General features: G+C 44.9%; 1 protein-coding gene across 2 annotated transcripts in view; it reads right to left on the reverse strand.

Moving 5' to 3' along the window:
• Positions 1 to 7,881: 7,881 nt before the first annotated feature.
• The window catches only part of LOC116494347 (ubiquitin carboxyl-terminal hydrolase 12-like), a 30,100-nt gene continuing 16,324 nt past the window's right edge, over positions 7,882 to 21,657 (reverse strand). Inside the window, exons 3-9 of one of the 2 annotated variants that reach the window (XM_032196209.1) lie at positions 21,426 to 21,639; positions 20,247 to 20,473; positions 18,988 to 19,064; positions 18,011 to 18,094; positions 17,170 to 17,367; positions 15,247 to 15,325; positions 7,882 to 10,204 (exon numbers count right to left, since the gene is read on the reverse strand). In XM_032196209.1, the coding sequence (XP_032052100.1) occupies positions 10,103 to 10,204; positions 15,247 to 15,325; positions 17,170 to 17,367; positions 18,011 to 18,094; positions 18,988 to 19,064; positions 20,247 to 20,473; positions 21,426 to 21,639 (981 nt within the window). In that variant the 3' untranslated portion in view covers positions 7,882 to 10,102. The remainder of the gene's footprint in view (positions 10,205 to 15,246; positions 15,326 to 17,169; positions 17,368 to 18,010; positions 18,095 to 18,987; positions 19,065 to 20,246; positions 20,474 to 21,425; positions 21,640 to 21,657) is intronic. The other variant, XM_032196210.1, reaches the window with a different exon arrangement.

Consider the following 21,657-nt stretch of genomic DNA (forward strand, 5'->3'; position numbering starts at 1 on the left):
CGCTGGGGAGAGAGGGACAGGCGGGCGGTCAGAGCGGGGGGCGCACGGACCGGCTCCGGTGCAGCCCCCCCGCAGCGGAGCCCGGCACCAGGCAGCCTCCCGCAGCCTCCCCGGGGGGGCACCGGGCTTCTTCTCGGCTCCCCCCCGCCGTCCCCTGCTCCGCATCCCATGCCCATCCCCTCCTCTGCCCCCCCTTCCTGTCCCCATCCCCATCCCCATCCCCATCCCCATCCCCATCCCCATCCCCATCCCCGTCTCCATCCCTGTCTCCATCCCCGTCCCCGTCCCTGTCCCCGTCCCTGTCCCCGTCCCCGTCCCTGTCTCTATCCTTGTCTTCATCCCATCCCCATCCCCATCGCTGTCTCCATCCCCGTCCCCATCCCCATGTCCCCCCCCCCGAGCCCCTCTGCGGGGTGCCTGTGTGTGTGTGGGGGGGGGGGTTCAGCACCCCGCCGCTCCCTCCCCAGGGCACGGCCACCTTTTTGTCACCCGTTTTTAGCGCAAAGCCCCCCATCCCCCACCCTTTTCTTTTCTTTCCTTTCCTTTTCTTTTTTTTTTTTTTTTTTGGCGAGTAAAAGCCGCTGCTATTAATAGGCCAGCCCTCGCATGGATGCGGCGCCGCTGATGAAAGGAGAAGGCAGCGGCTGGGGACAGCCTGCGTTAACTTTCTCCTTCCCTCCTGCCTTCTCCTCCCTCGCAAGATGCCGCCGCAGGGCGTCCCCCCGCCAGGTTCCTGCAGCCCCCACTGCCGGCTCCTGCCCCGCTCGGTGCCCACCGTGCCCCTGCCGAGCCCCCCTGGCCCTGGGGGGCTCTGCCCGCCGCCAGCCCCCCGCCAGCATCGCCCTTTCCCTTCCCATCCCAGCCCGGGGCTGTCGCCTTACCTGGCTCTAAGGCTGGAGGATCAGCTCGTTTGCCCCCGTTTTTATTTTTCCCCCTCCCGCTCCTTCCAGCCCTCGGTGTTGAGCCTCATTCCTCGGCGAGCATCGCTAATAACGTTGGTAGGTAGCTGGCATCGCCTCGCACTTAATATTCCTGCCCCATTGGATCTGCTGATAAATCTCAACTCTGACGTCAAAGTCTTCACTTGCATTCATGATCCAAGCCTGTGAATCAGAGCGGCTGTGAGCGGAATAACAACGAGGCTGGCTCCCCGCTCCGCCGCCACGCGCGCGCCCGCCGGCACGAGGGGCCGCGCACCCGCGCACGCACGCCCCTCCCGCGTGCCCCACGCGGCTCCCCAAGGTCGGGGCTCGGTGCAGAGGCCCGCAGGGGTCACAGCCCCCAAGGGAGGCCAGGCCGAGTGGTTTTTTTCCCCACCCGGTGCCCAGGGACGTGGGGATGCCGAGCGGGGAGCGAGGCGGCGTGCCGCAGCTGCTCCCCTTGGGAGCCAAGCAGCTTGGCGAGACGCAGAGCCCGAAGGCAGGGTTATCTCCCAAGGGCTCTGTCGTTCCCAAAGGGAGCTGCGTCTTTGGGGTGGGGACGCTGGGCTCTCTCTGACCCCGCTTCTCCCCCTCTGGTGCTGGTTTCATAACCTGACGCTCTCGCCCCTCTCTCTCGCGGGCTGGAGCTACGCAGCGCAGCGAGCGCGGTGCCACCATGGGTGCACAGCCGCCAGTGTGCAGGGACACTGTGACACTCCGCTGGGGAGCAGGGGCTTCGGCCACCTCCAGCCGCTGCTGTTAGGAGCAGACGGGCTCCCCGTCAGGCTGAGACCACACAAGGGGAAACTGGGGAGGCTCCTGGGGGTCCCGAGCAGCCTCTGCTCTGAGCAGCGGTCCCCTCGCCCACCCCATGTGCACCCAAACGGGGCTGAGCTCACCCCAAACCCCGTGGTGCTTGGCTGGGACCTCCCCATCCCTCCAGCCCCTCCAGCACAGCCCCACACAGGCGGCTGGGTGCCAGCCCCACAGCATCCCGCAGCAGTCCCAAACCACCCTAAATCCCCCTGGGGGGCACATCACACCCACAGCCCTACCTGGGGGCACATCCTGGCTTAGGGGTTGTGCTTTTTCCATTAAAATCAGTGTCTGGCATTGAGCAAGGGACAAACCCGTGAGCTAAACCACCCAATTTCTACCCTCCTCCATCTGTAGAGGATGATAACTGCGGGGCCAGTGCCCGGCGTTTTCACCGGCACCCCCAGGGACATGACCCCAGCACCCCAAAAAGCGGACACGACCCCACTGCTGCATGCACAGGGACAGGAGCCCACTGCCAGCACATGGGGACGCGGCCCCCACAGCGTGTGTATGGGGACAGGCCGTGTCAGCATGGGGCATTTTTCTAGAAAAAAAGGGCTTTTGCTTAATTTCCCTCACCCCTATGTGATGTATCGGGTGCTGTGCCCGGCTGCCCCATCAGTGACTGCTTCGCCTTGGCCTTGATCCACTCAGCTATAGGAAACTCTGCGAGCCTGCAGGGGAGATAAATTATAAAAATATTAGGGTAAATATTCGTGATAATGGCCAATTAACACCAACCCGATGTGGCACAGTAGATGGGATGGGATGGGATGGGATGGGATGGGATGGGATGGGATGGGATGGGACGGGACGGGATGGGACGGGATGGGACAGGATGGCAGTGGGGGGCTGCCCCTTCCATCCACCTTTCCGCCACTTCCCTTCATTTTTTTTGTTTTTATTTTTTATTTTTTCCCCTCCCCACAAAGGTCAGCTCTCTTGTCGGAGCCAAAGTCACGATCCTGGCCCCCGATCGCGGTGTAGCTGTGTTTGATGAGTCACTTGGTTCACAGGAACAGGCTGGGGTTGCTATAGAGACGGCGCGGCGGGGCGAGGATCCCTTCGTTACCCTAATCACTTCGTGTGACGGAGAAAACCCAGCCACGAGCGATTCCAGGCTGAGCTCCCCTCGCACGTAACTCTCTGGCACAGTTTCACACCCCGAGCCCTCTCCCTGCAGTGCCTCGTGGCACGGGTTTCGGGCAGGAGCATCCCTTCCCCATCCCTCGTGTTTCTGGCAGGAGCATCCCTTCCCCATCCCAAATCCTGCTGGGAGAAACGAGATGCAAGCACGGTGACAGCAGAGCCGAGCCTGCAGTGCTCAAGGTATTGCAGAGAGCTCATTTTGGGGAGCTTTCCATTATTTTGGGGGCTTATTTCTTGACGAGGATGCGTCCCCTTAACCCAGCCCAGCAAAATGCCTGTGGGCTGCTCCATTGCAGCTGCTCCCAGAGCCCGACCCTCGCTCCCTCGGGATGGGATCGGGTCCCCGTCTGCCTCATGGGGGTCTGTCCCAGGTCCTTCTTGCAGGGTGCCCCCATCCCTGCACCCCAAGGCCCACGACCCCAGAGGGGACAGCCAGGTCCTCGTCCTCTGCCCTGTGGGGAGTGGGAGATGCAACCAAACCATCGCTGAACCCCTGGGTTAAACCCAGTCCCAAATCCCTGAGGCCGGGACCACCTGCGGCCAAGTGAAATATGAAAAAAATCCCCATCAGGGCTTTCTCCATCCATTTATTTTATTATTATTTTCTTGCAATACACAGGAGGCAAACGGCTTCCTCAAACAGCCGAGCCCAGCGGCGTCTCCCAGAGGTGCAGCCGAGCAAACTGGGGGATATTTTTATCCACTTTTTTTTTTTTTTTTTTTTTTTTTTTTCAGAAAACAAAACCCAGCCCAGGAAAAAGCACCCCCCATGATCTGTGAGAAATAAACCCAGCCCAGTCCAGGGGAGCATCCCTGCGTGCTTGTGGGCACCGAGCCAGGGGACAGGAGCACCAGCTCACCACAAATCAAGAGAAATTCAGCGGATTTCACCCCAAGGCTCAGGGACTGTTGGGACTGCCTGCCCGGTTAACTGGAAATAGGGCAGTGAATGTGCTGACCAGGGGCAGATGCCACGTGCTGGGAGGATGCTGAGCAGGTGATGCAGCCCTGCTGAGCTCGCTGGCAAGCCTTTCATCCTTCGAACCTTTCCAGGTGGCTTTTTGGAGACCCCAGAGCTCTCTGCAGGTGCGCTGCCCCCAGCCTGCAGCCTCGGCCCTCGGGGGAGGAAGGAGAGGAGGGTCTGCAGGGCAGGAGAGAGGCTGCTCGGTGCTGCAAGGCATTGGAAATCCCAGCCACTTGCACAAGCCGGGCTCCCTCCCCGCTCCGCCAGCCCAGCGTGTTATTTTTTTCAGGGCTGGGATATAATTAGCGCCTGTTCTTCAGGAGCTGCCGCTCACCGTCACGCCACGTTTTCTTTTCTTAGGAATATGACTAACTTGCAAGCGATTAAACACGCTCAGGGAAAGAGAGGAGGGGGAAGCGAATTATTTTATTTTTTCTCCCTTGGAAGAAAAATAATGATTAAAAAAAAAACACCTTCAGGAGGCTTTTTGCAGTTGCAGAGAGCAGAATAAACTCAAGGAGCGACGTGTGGCCAGGCATGAGGTGGCCGTGGGTCCTCCCAGTGAGGATGCTCGTGGCCATGGAGGACACCTTCCTGCCCGCCTCTTCCCTTCCCCTTCGGGGCACGACCACCGCTGGCATGGAGGAAGCTCTCATTTGCAGCCCCCCTAGGCTGAGCCCTTTCAACACAGCGGGTTTCTTGAAGCTCATCTCCTCGCCAGCGCTGCTTCGAGGAAGGACACGTCCCCCGGGACCGCAGGCGGCACCGCTCTAATTACCGCCAAGCTGCGGCCTCCGGAGAGCCCGAAACTGGATCCCGCTGCTTCAGATGGGTTATTTCGGAGAGGTTTGGTGCTTTGTTGGAAGGTATTTTTAGTTTGGAAAGAAGGAGATAATGTGGTTTCCAGCCCGCATGGGAGTTCTGCCCTCCCCGAGTCACTGCTGTGTAACCTGCTGGCAGCGCCTGGCTCAGACAGCTGGGAAGGAGAGCCCAAAAACTTGTTCTCCCAAATTCCTTAATGGGCCTCTTCCCACCGGGGGGTGAATGGGAAATGCCAGGAAGAGCAGAGCTCAGCTTTCTGCTGGGTCTTGGGCTCAAAAAATTGAGACACCTCCAAAATTCACAATTAGTTTTGTGCTCGTTCTAGTTCCATCCTCCAGAACCCAGGCGAGTAAGGGTAAAATCCCCATTTGGATCTTTACTTAAATAGGGATAAGGCAACGAAAATATTTCTGCTTTGCACTAACCCATGCAGTGATCCTCACCCCACCCCTTGTCCCCAGCTTTTGGGGGACACCCAGGGACCCGGCACAGCCAGCAGGGGACTCGGCCAGGCGGCCCCTCTCCGAACTGAAGCAGTTGCAGAGAAGTTTGAAGGAATAAACTGGATTCTTTCCAAACTCATGCTCTTTTGCTTGCAGAAATATTGTGACTCAAAATCTGAAAATGAACAGTTTAACATAAAAAAAAAAAAAAAAGAAAAAAAAAAGAAAAGGGGGGGTGGAAGCGTTGCCAAGAATAACACATCCCTCTCCACCACCGCGTCCTCGCGCGGTTTGCCGGGAGGTGCTGAGGGTTTGCTGGCGCGAGTGTGGAAGCAGAGGGACCTGGAGGAGCTCTGCAACGGGGCGGGTGTTTTGGCAATGGCGCATTTCAGCCGGAGGTTTTACCTCTGAGATCCCAACCCTCTGCTCCAAACTGCTGATGGGCACAATGTCCGCGCACAGCGGGGCTTCCCTGCCCTTCTCTTCCCATTTTTCCATGTGGAAGGAGGAAATTCAGACAAAACAGAGAATGAGGACACAGTCCCTGCTTTCCACTGGCTTGTTGCCTTGTTGCAGTACATGCAGGCTGCTTTCGTGCTGAAGGAAACAAATGCACTAATAGAGTGCTAATTAGGACACTTAATTACAGGCAAAGTTACTCAGCTCCCACTGAAACCTGCCTGCTCTTTGCTTTTGTGCCTATGGAGAGGAAATCCAGCCATTTGTTTCCATCACTGGCCGAGGGCTGCTGGTGGGGAGCAGCCTGAGGCCTGCCCCGGCTGCAGGCTGGAGCCCCTCATCCTCATCCTCATCCTCATCCTCATCCTCATCCTCATCCTAATCCCTGATAAACCCAGGCCCTACAGCCCTGGCAGCCACCACAACACCCCTCCAGGGCCCCCCGAGTTTCTCAAACGGCAGCACAATCCTTGCCCCCACTTTGCTGGATCCAGGTGTTGCAGGCGATTCCTGGCGTCATGGCACCGAAAGCATTTTGCCCTCGGTTAATTTGGGCCAGCGTATCCAGAGTAATACCTTTGGGGACCCGATATTTTGGGGCCTTCACCATTTTTTATTAGCCTGGCCTTCAGGTCCGGCTCCTTCTCTCAGGGTCCCTGAGCAACCTCTGTCCCTGGCCCTCTGCTTCCCTCAGCATGGCGGCTTGTGGGGGTCAACCAGGACACAGGGGGGCCCTGAAGCCCCAGAAGCTGTTGACATCCGAGGCAGGACCCTCCGTAGCCTCCCTGCTGGAGGGCAAGAGGTTTCAAAGCGGCTTCTCCATCCGACAGAGCCTCTGAAGGCAGCAGCGAGCTCCCCAAACCCTTCGCTTTCCTCCCCATCCCATCTGACCACAGGAGGCCAGGAGGCAGAAAGGGTGAAACCATCTTCCATTGCAGAGCGTTGCTTCAGAAGGAAATCACGAGATGGCCCGCGTGTTATCCCACCCGATCCTGCCTCGTTTTTAACCTTTTGTACTCTGGATTATCACCTACGGGCCTCTAATCCCAGCTGGTGGCTGCTTTCAGGCCCGAGCACGGCAGGCTGCCTGAAGGTTAATTAGTGCAACGACAGCAGGGCTTCACATGCCACAAATTAATTGTGTTTCAGGGGATTGCTTCCTTTTGATGAACGCTGAGGACTACAATGGGAAGGTTTTATTTGTCTCAGGGGCCTGTGTTAGTCTATTTTCTTTCTTGCAGCAATCACATGCGATTTGTTTTAAATTTACCCTAAGCTGAGCTGGCACGGTGACTTTAGAAACTCCTGCTGGTCACTGAACACGCTGAGCACAAACACCAGCCCACAAACCAGGCGATGGGCACGGGGTGGGCTTCACCCCCACCCCAGCACGATGCTCTGGAGGAGGCCCTGAGGGTCAGTGCAGGTGCAAGCATCCCTCGGGGAGAAGCGAGACAGGAGCAGCCCCCGAATCCTAGCAGCCATCCTGCCTTGGTGCTGAGCTAAACCCACCTTGCTGGCAGATCTGCTGAGCGGGGTTGGTCAGCCTCAAGGCCAGCTCTGGGAAACGCTCCTTCTGAAGTCACTCGAAGTCAAGCTCACGTTCCCCGGAGTAAAAATCAGCTCTATTTATTTATTACTAACGTGTGGCCCAGCAGGACAAGGACCAGAGAGTATTTTGAGTCTAAAACGTACTTTCATGTTTTCACATTCAGCAGCTGTCACTTTGGAACCTCATTTGCCTCTACTGCATCCTGACTTAGTCCCGTGAATTCCTGCACACGGGAGCAGCCTTGAATCGAGTTTTTCCTGTGCAGAAGTGGCTGACACAGAAACAGACCTGTCCGGCGATGAACCTGAAAGGCTCCAAGCCTGTAGTACTATTTTTGCTTTTCAAATGTCTCTGTTCCAGATCAGTCAGATAACATTTGCAACGAAGTCTTACGGAGTCCAACAGCAAGGGGTAAAGGAGGGAGAATGGAAAGAAATCAGAGGGAAAGGTGATGGTGGAGCTCCTGCAGGGGCTGCAGAACAGACCAGGGAATAGCAGGGACGGGGTGGGTGTCAGGGGAAAAGGCTCTGGGGAGAGGCTCCTTCGTTTACCAGCACACTGCCTGTAATCTACAATGAATTATTCAGTTCTCTTTAGTTTAAGCTGCTCCCGCACAGGTTATAGGCATGAAAACACAGCGGTCAGAATCACTCAGCCAGCCAACACAGAGAGAGAAGCTAAGGAGAGTGACTAAGCAATTACTTTTGCTTCTGCCTTGGATTGCAATTCAAGGAAAAACACTTGGGCCATGTGTGTTTGATCATACGTGACCTTTATTGGAGACAGGTGGGGTCATTTATTATACAGAAGTAATATCACACCATTCTCTTCCAACTTAATTCCTTTTAGTTTCCTTATAAATCTGTAGCAAAAGTGCACTTTTAACAGTTTTTAATCTATAGTATATATCTTTCAATATTCTCTCTCAATCAGGTATTTGTAAAAACGTATCACCAGATATACAAAATACATGTCTAGTGTACTACATTAATTTTTGTATTTACTGTTTAGATTATTTTTTAACTCAGTGCTCTTTTTATTTTTTGCAAGACTTTCTGATGACAGGCTTTTGCTAGCGCCACCAGGAGAGGACTCACGGCTTGTAATGGGAACAAGGGGAGAAGACTCGTAGCCAGGAACAGTTTTCACACAACAGGAACAAGATGACAAGGATGCTTGCTGTTATTCAACGTCTCTTAAAATGACAGTACTCTGTATAATAAAAAATAATTTAAAAATGTCCATACTTTTTATTTTCTGGAGAAGATGTGCGAAGAGAATGGAACCTGTACTAAGCTGGAATCCGACGGCAATAACTGGTTTGCATTTTGAAGAGAGGTTAATTGCTAACATTATGCTTCTGGTCATGGTAAGGAGAAACAAATACGTACAGCCACCACAAGAAAACATTTGCGGATTGCTGTTTTCCTGAGGACAATATTTTGGTAAAAACTCTTCTATCCTGTACAAGCCATGGAATTGCATAAGTTAAATGTCCTCAGGAACAACAACCACTGATATACACCATGAACGGCCATACTGGAAACAGACACAAAGAGGACAGCTCTGGTGTTATCTAACAAGATGAAGGAAGGAAAATATTAATTTCCACTGGTAGTTTAGAGCCAGCTGCGACAAGCTTTGGCACAGTAACAGGACTTTTCAAAAAGAAAATTACATATGTTTCTCAGAGATTTCTTACAAACTCCCGTAGTCTTTTCTTTCTAGTTATCCTTGAGATTATAATATATACACACGTAACGGATAATTACTTAATTTCAGTCTTCAAAAGACTAACAATTTCCCCTGTTAAGCAAGGCCTATAGAGGTAAGACAATCAGAAGCATTTTTAGGGGGGTTATGATTCCCAGATCGGTGCAAATGTTACCAACAGACGACAAGGAACATGTAGCAAGGCCATGTCTGAGCTGGTTGGCTGGTTTTCCTTCTTACATAATCATTATTGTGAAGAACAACTGATTAGTTTGGTAAATAATGCTTCCCTTGGTTAAGCCTTCACAATTAGTGCTGTTTTTGTGTATTAGCATAGATTCAAAATGCTAGTTGCATCAGTTTACTACGTATTAAATGAAATGTTGAACAGATCCTGTTTCAGAAAGAGGGCACTTTCGGTTTATGCAATAGCTCCAAGAAATGCTGTAACTTTAAACTTTCTACAGCAACTGGTTGCCAGACATTCTTCAACACATAACTGCTTTTTTGCTCCCCTTAAATCTGCAGCAATGAGGCTTTGAGTCAAAACTTCTGCTTCAAAGCAAAAATGAACATTCGGCTGAGCGTGGATAGCCCTATACCTTCTGAAGAAGAGACAGAACAGTAAAAATAAAAATGCAGAAAGAAGCAGTGCCGTTAGTGTTATCTAAAACCAAGGTAATGCATAATGGGGAATTTACAATGCTGCAGTCAGAGGTTTTTTTGTCTGTTTTTTAAAAAAATTACAGACTTGACATTTCCAATATGTCTTAGCTTTGTACTGCTTCTCAAGTCTGAGTCACCAAAAATATCCAGCAACCAGCTGCTGTTCATATCCTAAAATATGCCTTCAGCTGACACTGAATATTGAAATCATTCTGCTAAAATACAGAAAAACGACGATAGAAACCAAGGTATAGCCTCAGGCCAACATTAAATGGTAAAAATTCTACAATGCTACTTTTAAAACTCTTCTTCAGTTCATGAACAAATAAGCAGCCAGGTTTCAAGTAGAGGTAACACAGATTTTGGAAGATAGCACGTAAAAAAAGCCCAGAAAGAAAACTGGAGCAAAAGCTCTTCTTGTTACGGCAGTCAGCACTAATCCTCCAAGAAATGGCAGAGAGAAACCTTTATTCGCCCTGCTGGATCTGTCCTGGTCCTACAGCAACAATGAGGAACTGCTTCTGCTGTCACAAATATGTTCCACTTGGACATATCTTGATCCCTTTTTTCTTTTTATACATACATATCTTTTGTCTTAGTCTCTTGACTGGTAGAAGAGGATATATCCAGACTCTGAGTTTTTGGAAATGTCTGATGTTAACCCATAGAACTCTTCAATGGCCTGGGCATCAATTTTCTGAAAATTAACAAGAGGCAGAAATTAGTCTCAGTCAAACATCACTTTAAGAACCCTTTTCACAAACAAAAGTGTTATTTTCCAGCTCTCAGCAGCGATGCTGGAGAGCCACACAGTATTAGTACAATGATACTTAAATATCATTGAAAACAACAAAACACACCAAAATATTTTCTCCACCTGTTAACTTATTCACTATTGCAAATAAGTGAATCAACAGAAAATAATTCCTCTCTGAAGCAGTGCACTCTTAAGCTGGACCGCAAAAAGAGGGAATTAAAATCATCCTTAAAATATTACATGACATTTTTATTTGCCTTTTCATTCAGATCGGAGTTACCTTTCCTGACCATAGGTCTGTAATGTAAATGAAAAAAAAAAAATCAGTCGATGATTAGCAAAGAAAGATTTTGTATAGCTGGGAGCACATAAGGCCCTTCTTGAGCAGATTTAACATTTCAGGTTCCTGTGACTGTCTTACACACAGAAGTCCTGCAAGCACCACTGGTTAACTATACCATGAAATCTGTGGATCACACCCAATTGTAATCCCCTGGTCTTATGAGAGCTTTTCTTCCTTCAGATTTGCTGGTACAAAGCCTGCTGGAATGTTATCACAAGATCTGTGCTCTAAGAGAAATAACTTATTTGCCATATTAATAGAATTAAATGGCTTGCTTATGCTTAGAGTTGTGAAATACTTTAAATGTCTGGAGGGCATTTTAAAGGGCTTTTAAAGATGCAAGTTCTACCACGCTGATTCAGCTCCTGAGAACGACTGGCTTCACATCACTGACTTGGATCCTGCAGTCAGTGGAGAACAAGTGCAGAGATTGAAGTGCTGAAATAAAACACTCCCAGTGGCCTGTGCTGCTCAGCACTCCACACTCGTTTTAGGATTTTAAAAAGACGGACTCTGGATTCAAAGATGAGAGGCTGTAGCCTAAACATGTTGAGGAAGACCAAGGGGAGAGTGGTCTAAAGTAAAATAAAGAAAAAAAAGCTTTTTTTAAAAAAAATATTTTTATTTCCCAAGGACTAGAACTGAGGAAGCAAAGAAGCACATAGAATACGAGTCTCTGGGTCGAACATGTCTGCTTTAATCTCGAAAGGGAGTAGCAGAGATCAAGCTGCGCCTACATTTTCAGAGAAAGGGACCACGCAATGACTGCATCAAGGAGCCTCCTCGGCTACAGAATCCATTTGGCAGCGTGCTAAATTGTTGCTCACTGAACAGACTTCAGCATCACCAGCAAGCACAAAAGCATTGCTTTCTTGAAGTGGCGCTGCCAAACAACCCACAAGCTCAGGCCACCCTTTTCCCAGCCTATCTGAAGACATTTTTCTTGCATTTGGTGCTTTAGTTTCCAGAAGTTACATTGACCACAAGACTAGGCAGCGGAAAAGTCTCTCTTGAATAGTTTTGTTAAACATTTACTGTTAAAATCTGGGGAAGGGGGAGAGAGATAAAACATATTTTGGCTCTTTCTCTCTCCCCCCCTCCATTTCTGGACTTCACAGAAGCTGAAAGCCTACGCTAATGGCATTTGCCTTTTCACAGGGTTCACTAAAATAATGTCTACTTCAAATTGTTAGATATGTGCTTTAATAGAAAGATAGCAAAAGAACATTTTCTAGTCCTTGTAATATATTTAGCTGACAACTCAAACATTTTATTTTAAGTGCCAACTACTTTGCCGTGCAATCAAGTCTATTTCCACTACTACTCATTCTGAATGCAACTCAAATGTTTTACATAGATTAATTCATCCTACAGATATTTTTAGTTTTATCATGGCAAAAACAGCTTCCTTTTTAGATTCCACTATCCACAGAAAACAAAGTAGAAATGAAAGAGGATTATATAGACTTTATTCTTCCCATCCTAGCTAGCCATGTATGTTGTGGACAGCAAAGTTTTACCTGGTTGCAGCTTTATAGCAACAACTGGTTGATAGTTTCACAACTAATTTTAGGATTCTGTAGCTTCACTTGGCTTTTTTTTTTTTCTTTTTTTTCCTATCAACTGAGCTTAAGTATCTTTTGATCATTTCTGGCTCCCCAAACTGCATCTTCCTTACTCACCATCCACAGCACTCAACTGAATCCTGCAAGTCTGTGAGCAGATATTTAAGAGAAGACATGCAATCATTCTTGCCCTGTTCTGAATTTGTAGAACTCCCCGAATGGACACTTCTCCCTCTGTTTCAGGTACACATCACTGTGATGCATCACTTAGCTCTCTAATGACGATGTGCCAAACCCGCCAGAGATCATTTACTCAGGTTTCTCAATTAATTTTCCTTGGCAAAGCATCCCATTTGGACTGAGTTACCTCCTGGATTTAATGCGGTTCCTTTTCACATATGCTGTAGTATGTTTGCTTATCATTTATCTCCAGTTTAATTGGAAGTTGGCCTCCCAACCAAACCCAAACAGATAAACATGCCTTCACCGTTTATGACATTTAGTGGGTAATAAGAATAAGCTACTTCCTATTGATACTTCAGAGCTATTAATTCATATCAAACACACAACAAATCTTTTAAACCGCATTAAAGGGCAAAAAAAAACTTTCTCCTGCATTCTCTTTTAGCTGCAATATTTGTATATGGGTACAAAGACCTTGGCCCCATCTTCTGACACCTGCTGACTAATACCCATTTGGCTACGTAGCCGGTTCTCACTCAAAATGTGAAGTCTCTAAAGCTTAAAAGAAAACTGCTTTCATATTCAGAGAGTCTCTGAAGAGTAGGAGGCTCCTGTAGCGAGCCCTAAAAACAGAAACTCCTCCAGAATTCATGTTTTGGGAGATTTGAGGGTTAGGGGCTCCTCTTCTTTTTTGCCACTCAGTTTTTGAGGCCAACCTCTGAAGTGCCATACAGAGCAACGTACTTCCTGCAGTGGCACTGTAAGAACAATCACAAGCAGCTTGAAAACAGTACTTGGTTAAGCTCAGAGTAGATAGTTAAATCCCTTTAAGGCAGCAGATGGAGCTGACAAAAGTCGTTTCAGCTTTACTTCGTTTTTTTTTCAGTGAATAGCCTACAGCCCCAGAAAGGAAATAATTCTCAGGAGCTGATGACTAATTGGGGAGAGCAAGAACAGATGAGCAAAACTGCAGCTACTTCTTCCAGAAGCCTGTAGCAACAGCAAAGGAAAAGCAGTCTGCACTACCCTGTTCTTCTTGATCACTGAATCTCCAGAAATCCAGGTGACTTCTGGAAGGCTGAGGAAAGAGAAAGGATGGTGCTTTGTACGTAGAGGGAGCTGAGAGTTAAGCTTCACCTTTACCATGCTTTTAGGAGGCAGGAACAGGACAGTAAGAGCCCTTGAGACAAAACCAGCAAGAATGCCCACGCTACACGCTTCAGAGCAGCCCAAGGAGCAACATTTGATTGGAAAGGGTCAAAGACCTCAGGTGGCTTTTATGTAAAACTCTTGTGCAAGTCTTTGTGCCCTCCGTGGGCAGGAAAAAACAAAGCCTCAGTTTCATAGAAAACAACACCTGCAAACAGACAGCCTTCGAGCAGGAAGAGGAATCTTAAAAGTTCCAGATCTGCAGCTGGGGCAGGGGGAGCGCTACAGCTCAGGGCCACACTCCTAATCCTATTCAGGACTCTGAAAACTCACAGAACCGTGATAACCACAAAAAGCAGAAGTTTCAGATGAAAGAGCTTCATTTTTACAGCTTTTAAAATGAACTCTGAAAAAAGGTGAGATTTAAAAAGCCATGATCTAAGTTAGAAAAGCAACTTCAAAAAAAAAGACGTATCTATTCAGAAGAGAGGAACTACATTCTAGTTTGTGCCAGCTCCTTGGACTTACTATCCAGTAACAGACAACACACGTTTTAAAGCTCTGTTTGGCACAGCTATAAAAGTGCCAATGATATTTGTGGATTATATAAATTCTGATTTGACCTGAAAGTTAGGATACAACATAGATGTGACTCATTCAAAACAAATTTAGAATAACATGATAGTTATTTTACATTACTTTTTAAAATGCCAAGTTTATCTCCTGGATGAAATTGACAGTGAATATTTGCATTTAAAAATACTAAATTGAGCATCACTTTCAAAACGAGCTGACACATAATTATGTACTTCTGCCATGACAGAAGAAGAAAACCCACAAAATACAATAATGTGGGAAAGAACTGCTCATAGCCAGAGAAGTTATTCAAATCACCAGGAAGTCACACCTGATACTCAAAGCTGCCTGAAGAATAAAAAAGGGAGAGCTCACACTACATCATCATCTCAGCACAAACCAGGGGGGTTTTACTGTACCTGTTTAGACACCTAGCATCTAACCCTAACCTTGACTGTGAGATCTCAGAAGCAAAGAGTACACTCTTGTCTTTACAAAAAGCAGTTCTACAATTTGGTATTTGGTTGATACTATGTGAGATATATGGATAAACATACCTGTAAATCTAATATCCAAAATATGTTAAAAAAAAAAATAAGGAAAATTTGCTTGAAACGACTATTTAAACATTATCACCAGTAGCCCAAACACCTCTGTATATCCTCAGGACCTTAGTACAGTCTCCAAAGATTTTTTTATTTATTGTATAGCCTTTCTGTACTTGAATTTGTTGGGGAAAAATGTCTACAGAAAAATAAAAGATAAATTCTTAAATGCAGCAATGAAATGCAACTATAAGAAATTAAGTTATCAACAAAAAGGAGCCCAGAAGGTGGTCTAAAATATGAGCACTTCAGATTTTTATCAAGACCACTGCAGTATTGAGCCTGAACAGCTGTACACCACCCTGTATCTTAGCTGCATCTTAGCTGTCAACACAGCCATTGCATTGGTTTGCCCTTTTCCATACATGCATCATCTTTGTAGAAGTGGTTAAGTGATAAAGTTTACTTCTGAAATATTCAGAATTCTTCTGTGCATGGGTTTTACAGAAATTGTTTCACAGGTGCAAGAGCTAATCCGAGACATAAAAAGAAACCTTTCACAAAGCTGGAGTGTGATGCTGCCTACACAGCAGTGTTTTCACTCTGTAAAAGCACACCTACCTCTACAATGTCATCATCAAACAGCAACCAAAAGCCATGGCTCTTCACAATGGTGATATAATGTCCACGATTTGGACCACTGCCAGGGGAAAAAGAGATTGAAGATTTATTACTCCTGTGCTTACAAAGGCAGGGCTGCTGCTCTCCCACATGATTCTAGCTATTACTGGCAGAATTAGATTTCCCAGCTTTTAATGTTGTCTAATACTACCTAATAACACTGTTGACATTCTTGGGCTTTACCAAATTGCTTGAATTAAAATTTCTATCTTTGCTACCTGCCAAATACAATATATTCAAAATACACTATTCCGTAAACATTTTAGGTAATCATTCATATATTTCAAAACTGAAATTAAAAGCCAGTCACTTCAATCACTGTTTTGTCACATAATCATCACTGAGTATTGCAAACACTGTTAAAAATTTGATTAAGCACTTATCTGAAATACTTTATTTGTACTTCCCCTGTATCCTGAATGCTTACCTTGAAGGGAAGGAACAAGAAAGTGACTTAAATCAAAGAGGGAAGGATCTACAGAGTAAAGGCAGGCACTGTCCTGAAAAGTTGCCAGCTTGGGATAGGAAACTGCATGGGTGGGAAAATATAAACTATTAATCTAACCTCAAGTTCTCAGGGAACAATCCAGGGACACAGTGGAAAAAAAAAAAAAAAAGAAAAGAAAAGAAAAAAAAAAACATTTTTCCCCCATTTTTACTTTCTATTTATGATCTATTTAACCCAAGTAATATTTGGGGCTTTAGCCAAAAGAAATTCTCTAGTCCTTCTGGAATTACTGATCTACTTAAACACTATACCTGTCACAGAATGAAACTTCTGCTTATAATGACTCAATTGAAAAATAAAATTAAGGCAAAATATTTAAGGCAAATTCTGAAAACGCAAATATTTAGAAAATGAAGTCCATCCTAAGTCTTTGGTAAGCTTCTAGTGAGAATTAGAACCAGAAGAGTCATCAGGCCCCTAAAAGCCCCATGTAAGGCAACAGGCTTGAGAAGAAAAAGCAAAGCCATTTAATCCATCTAAATGATGTTTTAACAATGTAAAGAAATGGCTATAGATAAATGCAGCTATAGGTATAGCAAATTAATGCCTACAGAAGATGACATAGGATGAGATCTTAAAAACAGGAATAGTACAATTGTACCACAACAAAAATCACCTAGAATTATATAGTGTTGATACTAAATCTGTACAGCATTGACACGTTGAATATTGTCTTGCTCCTCACAAAGATATTTCCACCATTTGTGTGTGCTGCAGTACTCATTACTTTACAACTCGCACTTCTAGAAGGCAATCATATTTATTTACTTCCATAACAGCTTTTTTCCTAAATGTGCTTATTTTTCTTCCTTGCTTTTAAAAAGCGAATTAAAAAATACAATAGAAATTTTATAGTGTAAATTAAAAAAAACAGCAGTACATAGTTGATGCCACGTGGTGGCACCAGCTTCTAAAAAAACAAACCTTCAATGGCTTAACCAGAAGCAACACAGCATCTATAAACTACCATTATTTTTTAAAGCATTTTCCAATATTTGTACTTATCCCACTTTGGCTTCCCTGGAAACCCGGTGGGTTTTTGTTTGTTGCGTTTGGAAGACTGCTCTTACTCTGCTAAACCTCAAAACAACTTTTCTGATTTGCCAGCATATTTGAGGGCTTGTAAACAAGCAAGCCTTAGACTGTGTAGTCTGAAAACAAAATTTAAAACAGTTAAAAAGTGAAAAAGATCCACAAATCATCTTTTTTTTTTTTTTTTAAATATATTTGGAAAACTAGCTTGGCATGCTCCCATATTGCCAGCCACTATACTATTACAAAATGGCATATGGATGACAGACTCATTTTAAACTTCAAGAGGATGCATTTAAAGTCCAGAAAGCACAAAGGCGTACCTGCCACAGTGAACAACTACAGCCACAAGGTCATACATTCTGTCAGGATTTGTAGCATCTCCTGAAGTGTTAAAGAGCCGGAGCTCCAAGGGAAAGACTACACGGTAGGAAAGTTTGGTGTATCGATGCAGCTGGTCCATGTATTTGAACCTTTTTAAGTGCAGAGCTAGAATCATGGGCAACTTTTTCACTCTCATTCTGAAACAAAAATGAGTTAAACAAAGAAAGAGGTGTTAGCAGATCACCTAAGAACAAAGCTTTGTCCAAAAATAGTCTTAACATGAAGAAGTCTCTTAAAACACACCTAAAATTTTGAGGAAGGCTTTTTTTAAACGCTGCCTTTCCCATATGTATTCTGGTGAGAATGGGCATCATTTCCTCTGAAAGATTAACTACACAACTGACATCTGAGTGTAGAACAACAGTTTGACTTGAAAACATCAATTTTTCATCATATCAATGTGAAGAAAGGGATGGAATAAATCTGTCCGGGTGTTCCAGCTGCTACCAAGTACAAGGTGAGAAATAAGATTTTTGCACACAGTATTCATAATGAAAGCAGATGGGTGGCTTTGAGCTGATTAATGCTAACTGGGGAAAACATGAATGTCTGGAAACACCAGATATAAGCACTTCTGGGAGGAATACAAAATTAATCTCATTTCTCTCTGATAAGGCTGCCACAAACTTACCTGGTCCCCCCACTTTTCCTTGCTCCTTTCCCCACCAAACACAGACCAAAGCAGTCCTGCATTTTCTTTTTGCTGACTTCACAAGGTGCATTCTCTAACAGCTGCCTGCTTTAGAAGAACTTCTATTAGCCAGAGCATTTTAACCTTACCTTTTCTGTGCTTCCTGTTTACTGCGGCACTGCTCACAATAGTATTTATATTCACTGCATAGAGTTTCAGTATTACTAAACCCTCTGTGGAAATGAAAGTGAGAAAAAAAAAAGTCAGCTAGACAGGGATATTCAGTCAGACCACCAGCTAAAAGTTAACTGCTAATAATGATGAAAAAAAAAGCACACACAAGACAAAACCTCTTATTCACATCACTTATACCTCCCAAACACATTTTAGGCCTATTTGTCCCACTCTTGAGCTGTAATATCAATGCTCAGCTAGCAAAATCTGGAAATGATGCCACCAGGTACTAACTGCATACTTTCCACGTAGGAGTCAAACGAGATCGGTAGCACACAGCAACAAGGTAATCGTGTTTTGTTTCCAGACAGCCACCCCATGTGGCAGGCATTAAACATCAAACTGTGGCCATTAGCCACTGACTAGGGAAAGTGGATTATCTTTCAGTTCCTAGCAATTATATATCCGTTATCAGCTTCTAAAAAGCTAGCTGCTATACACAACTTGTAGTATCCTAGCAGCTGATAAGCCTCGGATTTGGCAGCCAGCTACGTGGACCAAATTTCTATCAGCAACAAGAACACCCGCCTCAAACAGCAGGACCAGGCAACTGAAGTGCACTAAAAATATTAAACAGGAATATATTACGAATCCACACATAATATGTTTAGTTTCGTAAAACCTGACTATATTATGTAACAACTTAAAAACCCCATAAAAGAAAGTGAAACCCAATCTTCCACACCAGCAAGAAATCACCACACTCACTGATTACTAAAAAACACTAAGAAATGAGCAGCAACACCAGTGGAGATGAAATGAACAGCACTCTGAACAGAACATATTTTACCATAAGCTCAAAGCCTTCAACTGTTGCACATAAGAATAAACAAGGCTCTTCCCTCTAACCAAGGGCAGGTTATTTTTTCCATTCACAACTATTTTCATTTACCTTAGACAGTGTGTAATTGATGTATTTTGTTCCACATCAACCGACAGATCCAGAAAGTCCTCATCTTTGCTACTAACCTTGAAAAAAAAAATAAGAAAAAATATTTCATAACAGTTTATAATCTTGCAGATTTCTTTTAACTACTTCTGGAAGGGTGTAATGGTCTCAATGCAAACAGACTACTTTGATTTGAAAAAAAAATACATACACACATACACACACACAGGTTCTTTCTTGAAGTAAATTAAAAGTGAAGAAATAATCTGATATACAGCTATAATCCAAAGGGGATTTTTTTTTTTCTTTTTTCTTTTAAAAAAAAGCCTTGAGCTTTCAAGACACATTGGCTTACTTCACTGGCAAAACCAAGTTTTTAACCTCTCAGAGTTGGAGAAGCTTTATCTGTATTCTACTCTGCTCTGTAGACCACGTACAGTTTTTTGCTGCATTTCTGAGTACAACAGCAACTACTGATAGGAAATGCAGAAACAGTCAGCTGGGTTTCCAATTAAATCCTGGGATGGCTTAGCAGTTAGGAAAACCATCCTTCCATTTGTGGAACAGTCACATTTAGCTTCTAAATTCTTGAGACAGAATCTTATTAATTCCATTTTTAGAGCTTCTATTCACCACATAGCCATAATTTTAGATTTAAAATGCCAAGAGCACTCATTTCAGTTGTAATTACTTCTCTCTTTCTCTCTCCCCATCTGGGTTTTCATTTTTTAGAAATATTAAATCAGACATGGCACATTGCTAACTACTAATTCCTGGTCTGAAGGTAGTGTGGCTCTTCTAACTCTAGACTTTGACACTTCTTTTTACTCTCAAATAGAGTGGCTATGGACAGTCACCACAAAGCACAGACTTTTAGTTCAAGAACCATCAAATTCAGTTAATCCCAGAGTTAAATAAATAGTGAGCAACTCTCATGTAGAAACATAACAAACTATCAATCACTGACACAAGAAATAACACGAAGACAAAAAGGCAGCTCATATCAGCCAGGTGCAGACTGCCTTGATGGAAACAGGTAGGAATAATAGAAAAAATACTATGCTTTTTCTGAGAAACATACCTTAATGAGTATTGGTTTGAACATAGAGGTGATACAGTCATAAAATAGGCTATGCTCCATATTTTAATAGAGAGAGTGCAATTTCATCTACCCTAATAAATGAAAAAGTGTGCTTAGTATTAGGGAAATTGATCCAGAACCTGTGAAAAATCTAAGAGATTTTGTTTTGTTTTAAACGTACAGCCTCACAGTTAAGACATCTGGTTTCATTGGTTAGTGTTCCTTGGAAGATTTCATGGACCCACGTCAGATCAGTCTTTTCCCCTTCTTCACTCTCAATGCTGCCATTCTGGAGCTTGCCATTCTGCTTCTCCTGCTTTTTCTCTTCTTGCAGTAAGTCAGCAATAGTGTTAAGTAGGTAGTTCAGGAATTCATGTGCATCCTGCTGCATATAATTATCAAACAATTCTGGAAAGAAAGAGACAAAGAAAAGTTAAAAAATAAAGATACTTCATAATATCAAGCTACTATGCTTTCAGGAATCAGTAAGTACCCTACTACACGACCCCACAAATTATTTGGGGTTACACTGTAAAGAGTCTTTAAAGATTGGGCTTTGTTGTCCTAGCAGAGGACGTTAGGTTACCCTCACCTATTCCTCTGGTTGCATGAAACAGATAGAAAGCTGAAAAGTAACATGAAATAAATTTAGTTTGAGCATTTCCTAGAACTGAAGAACAACAACTACTGTTGTTTTGCTTTCCTTTGGGGAAGAAAAGGAATAAAGAAACTCAGATGGATTGCCTTGGGCCATTAGCTCATTAAGTCCAGCATCAAGGGGCAAAAAATCCCCTACTAGTAAGCTTATCTTTTCAAGTTCAAGCAGGGAGGATAAATCAACACACAGAACCTCTCCTCACAAACCAGCCCTGGGAAATAACCACCAGTTCTCATCATAACAACTTTATTGTACCACAAATGTAAGAAAGCAGGATAAGGGTGGTTAAGGCTCCCTACAGACTTTAACTTTGACCGACTCCGTGAGGTCTGTTTAATCACGACAAATTCTAGCAGTGACCTGAAGCATGCTGACTTGCAACAGACTTCTACAGAACACGGTGCCAATATGGAGTAACTGGAGTACTGAGGCTTGTGTAAGCTCTCTGTATTTGTTTCTGTGCTTGCTCAGACCAAGGATACCCAGATAATCCTCTTATGACACAGCACAGTTAATTCTGATATAATCTCTTGCTATGCTAGAGGTGGCAAAATTCATACCGCAAAGTGGAGTTCAAAAGTATTCCAGAAATCTGCTACAACCTGACAATTTGGACTCACTTAAAAAGGAAACTGCTCCCATTTTTATATGCTTAGGTATTCGATGCTTAAATCTACATAAAGAATTTATTTATTCATTTACCATTTTCTTTCCTCAATCGGGAAATAAATTTCTTGGGTGGGATGACTCCCACCTTCTTCTTTTGCGTAGCAATACTGTTGAAGAGATCAGAGAGGCATGTCAGGAGGCTTTCCTTCTTTCGAGGCTGCACTTTGTATGCCAAAACTTTTTCCCGAAATGGACGACAAAAATAAAGTGCCTGTAAGACTGAGTTGCAGTAGCAGGTATTGCCGAACTGGTCAAAACAGAACAA

Source organism: Aythya fuligula, chromosome 13, assembly GCF_009819795.1.
Source record: "Aythya fuligula isolate bAytFul2 chromosome 13, bAytFul2.pri, whole genome shotgun sequence".
Lineage (NCBI taxonomy): Eukaryota > Metazoa > Chordata > Aves > Anseriformes > Anatidae > Aythya > Aythya fuligula.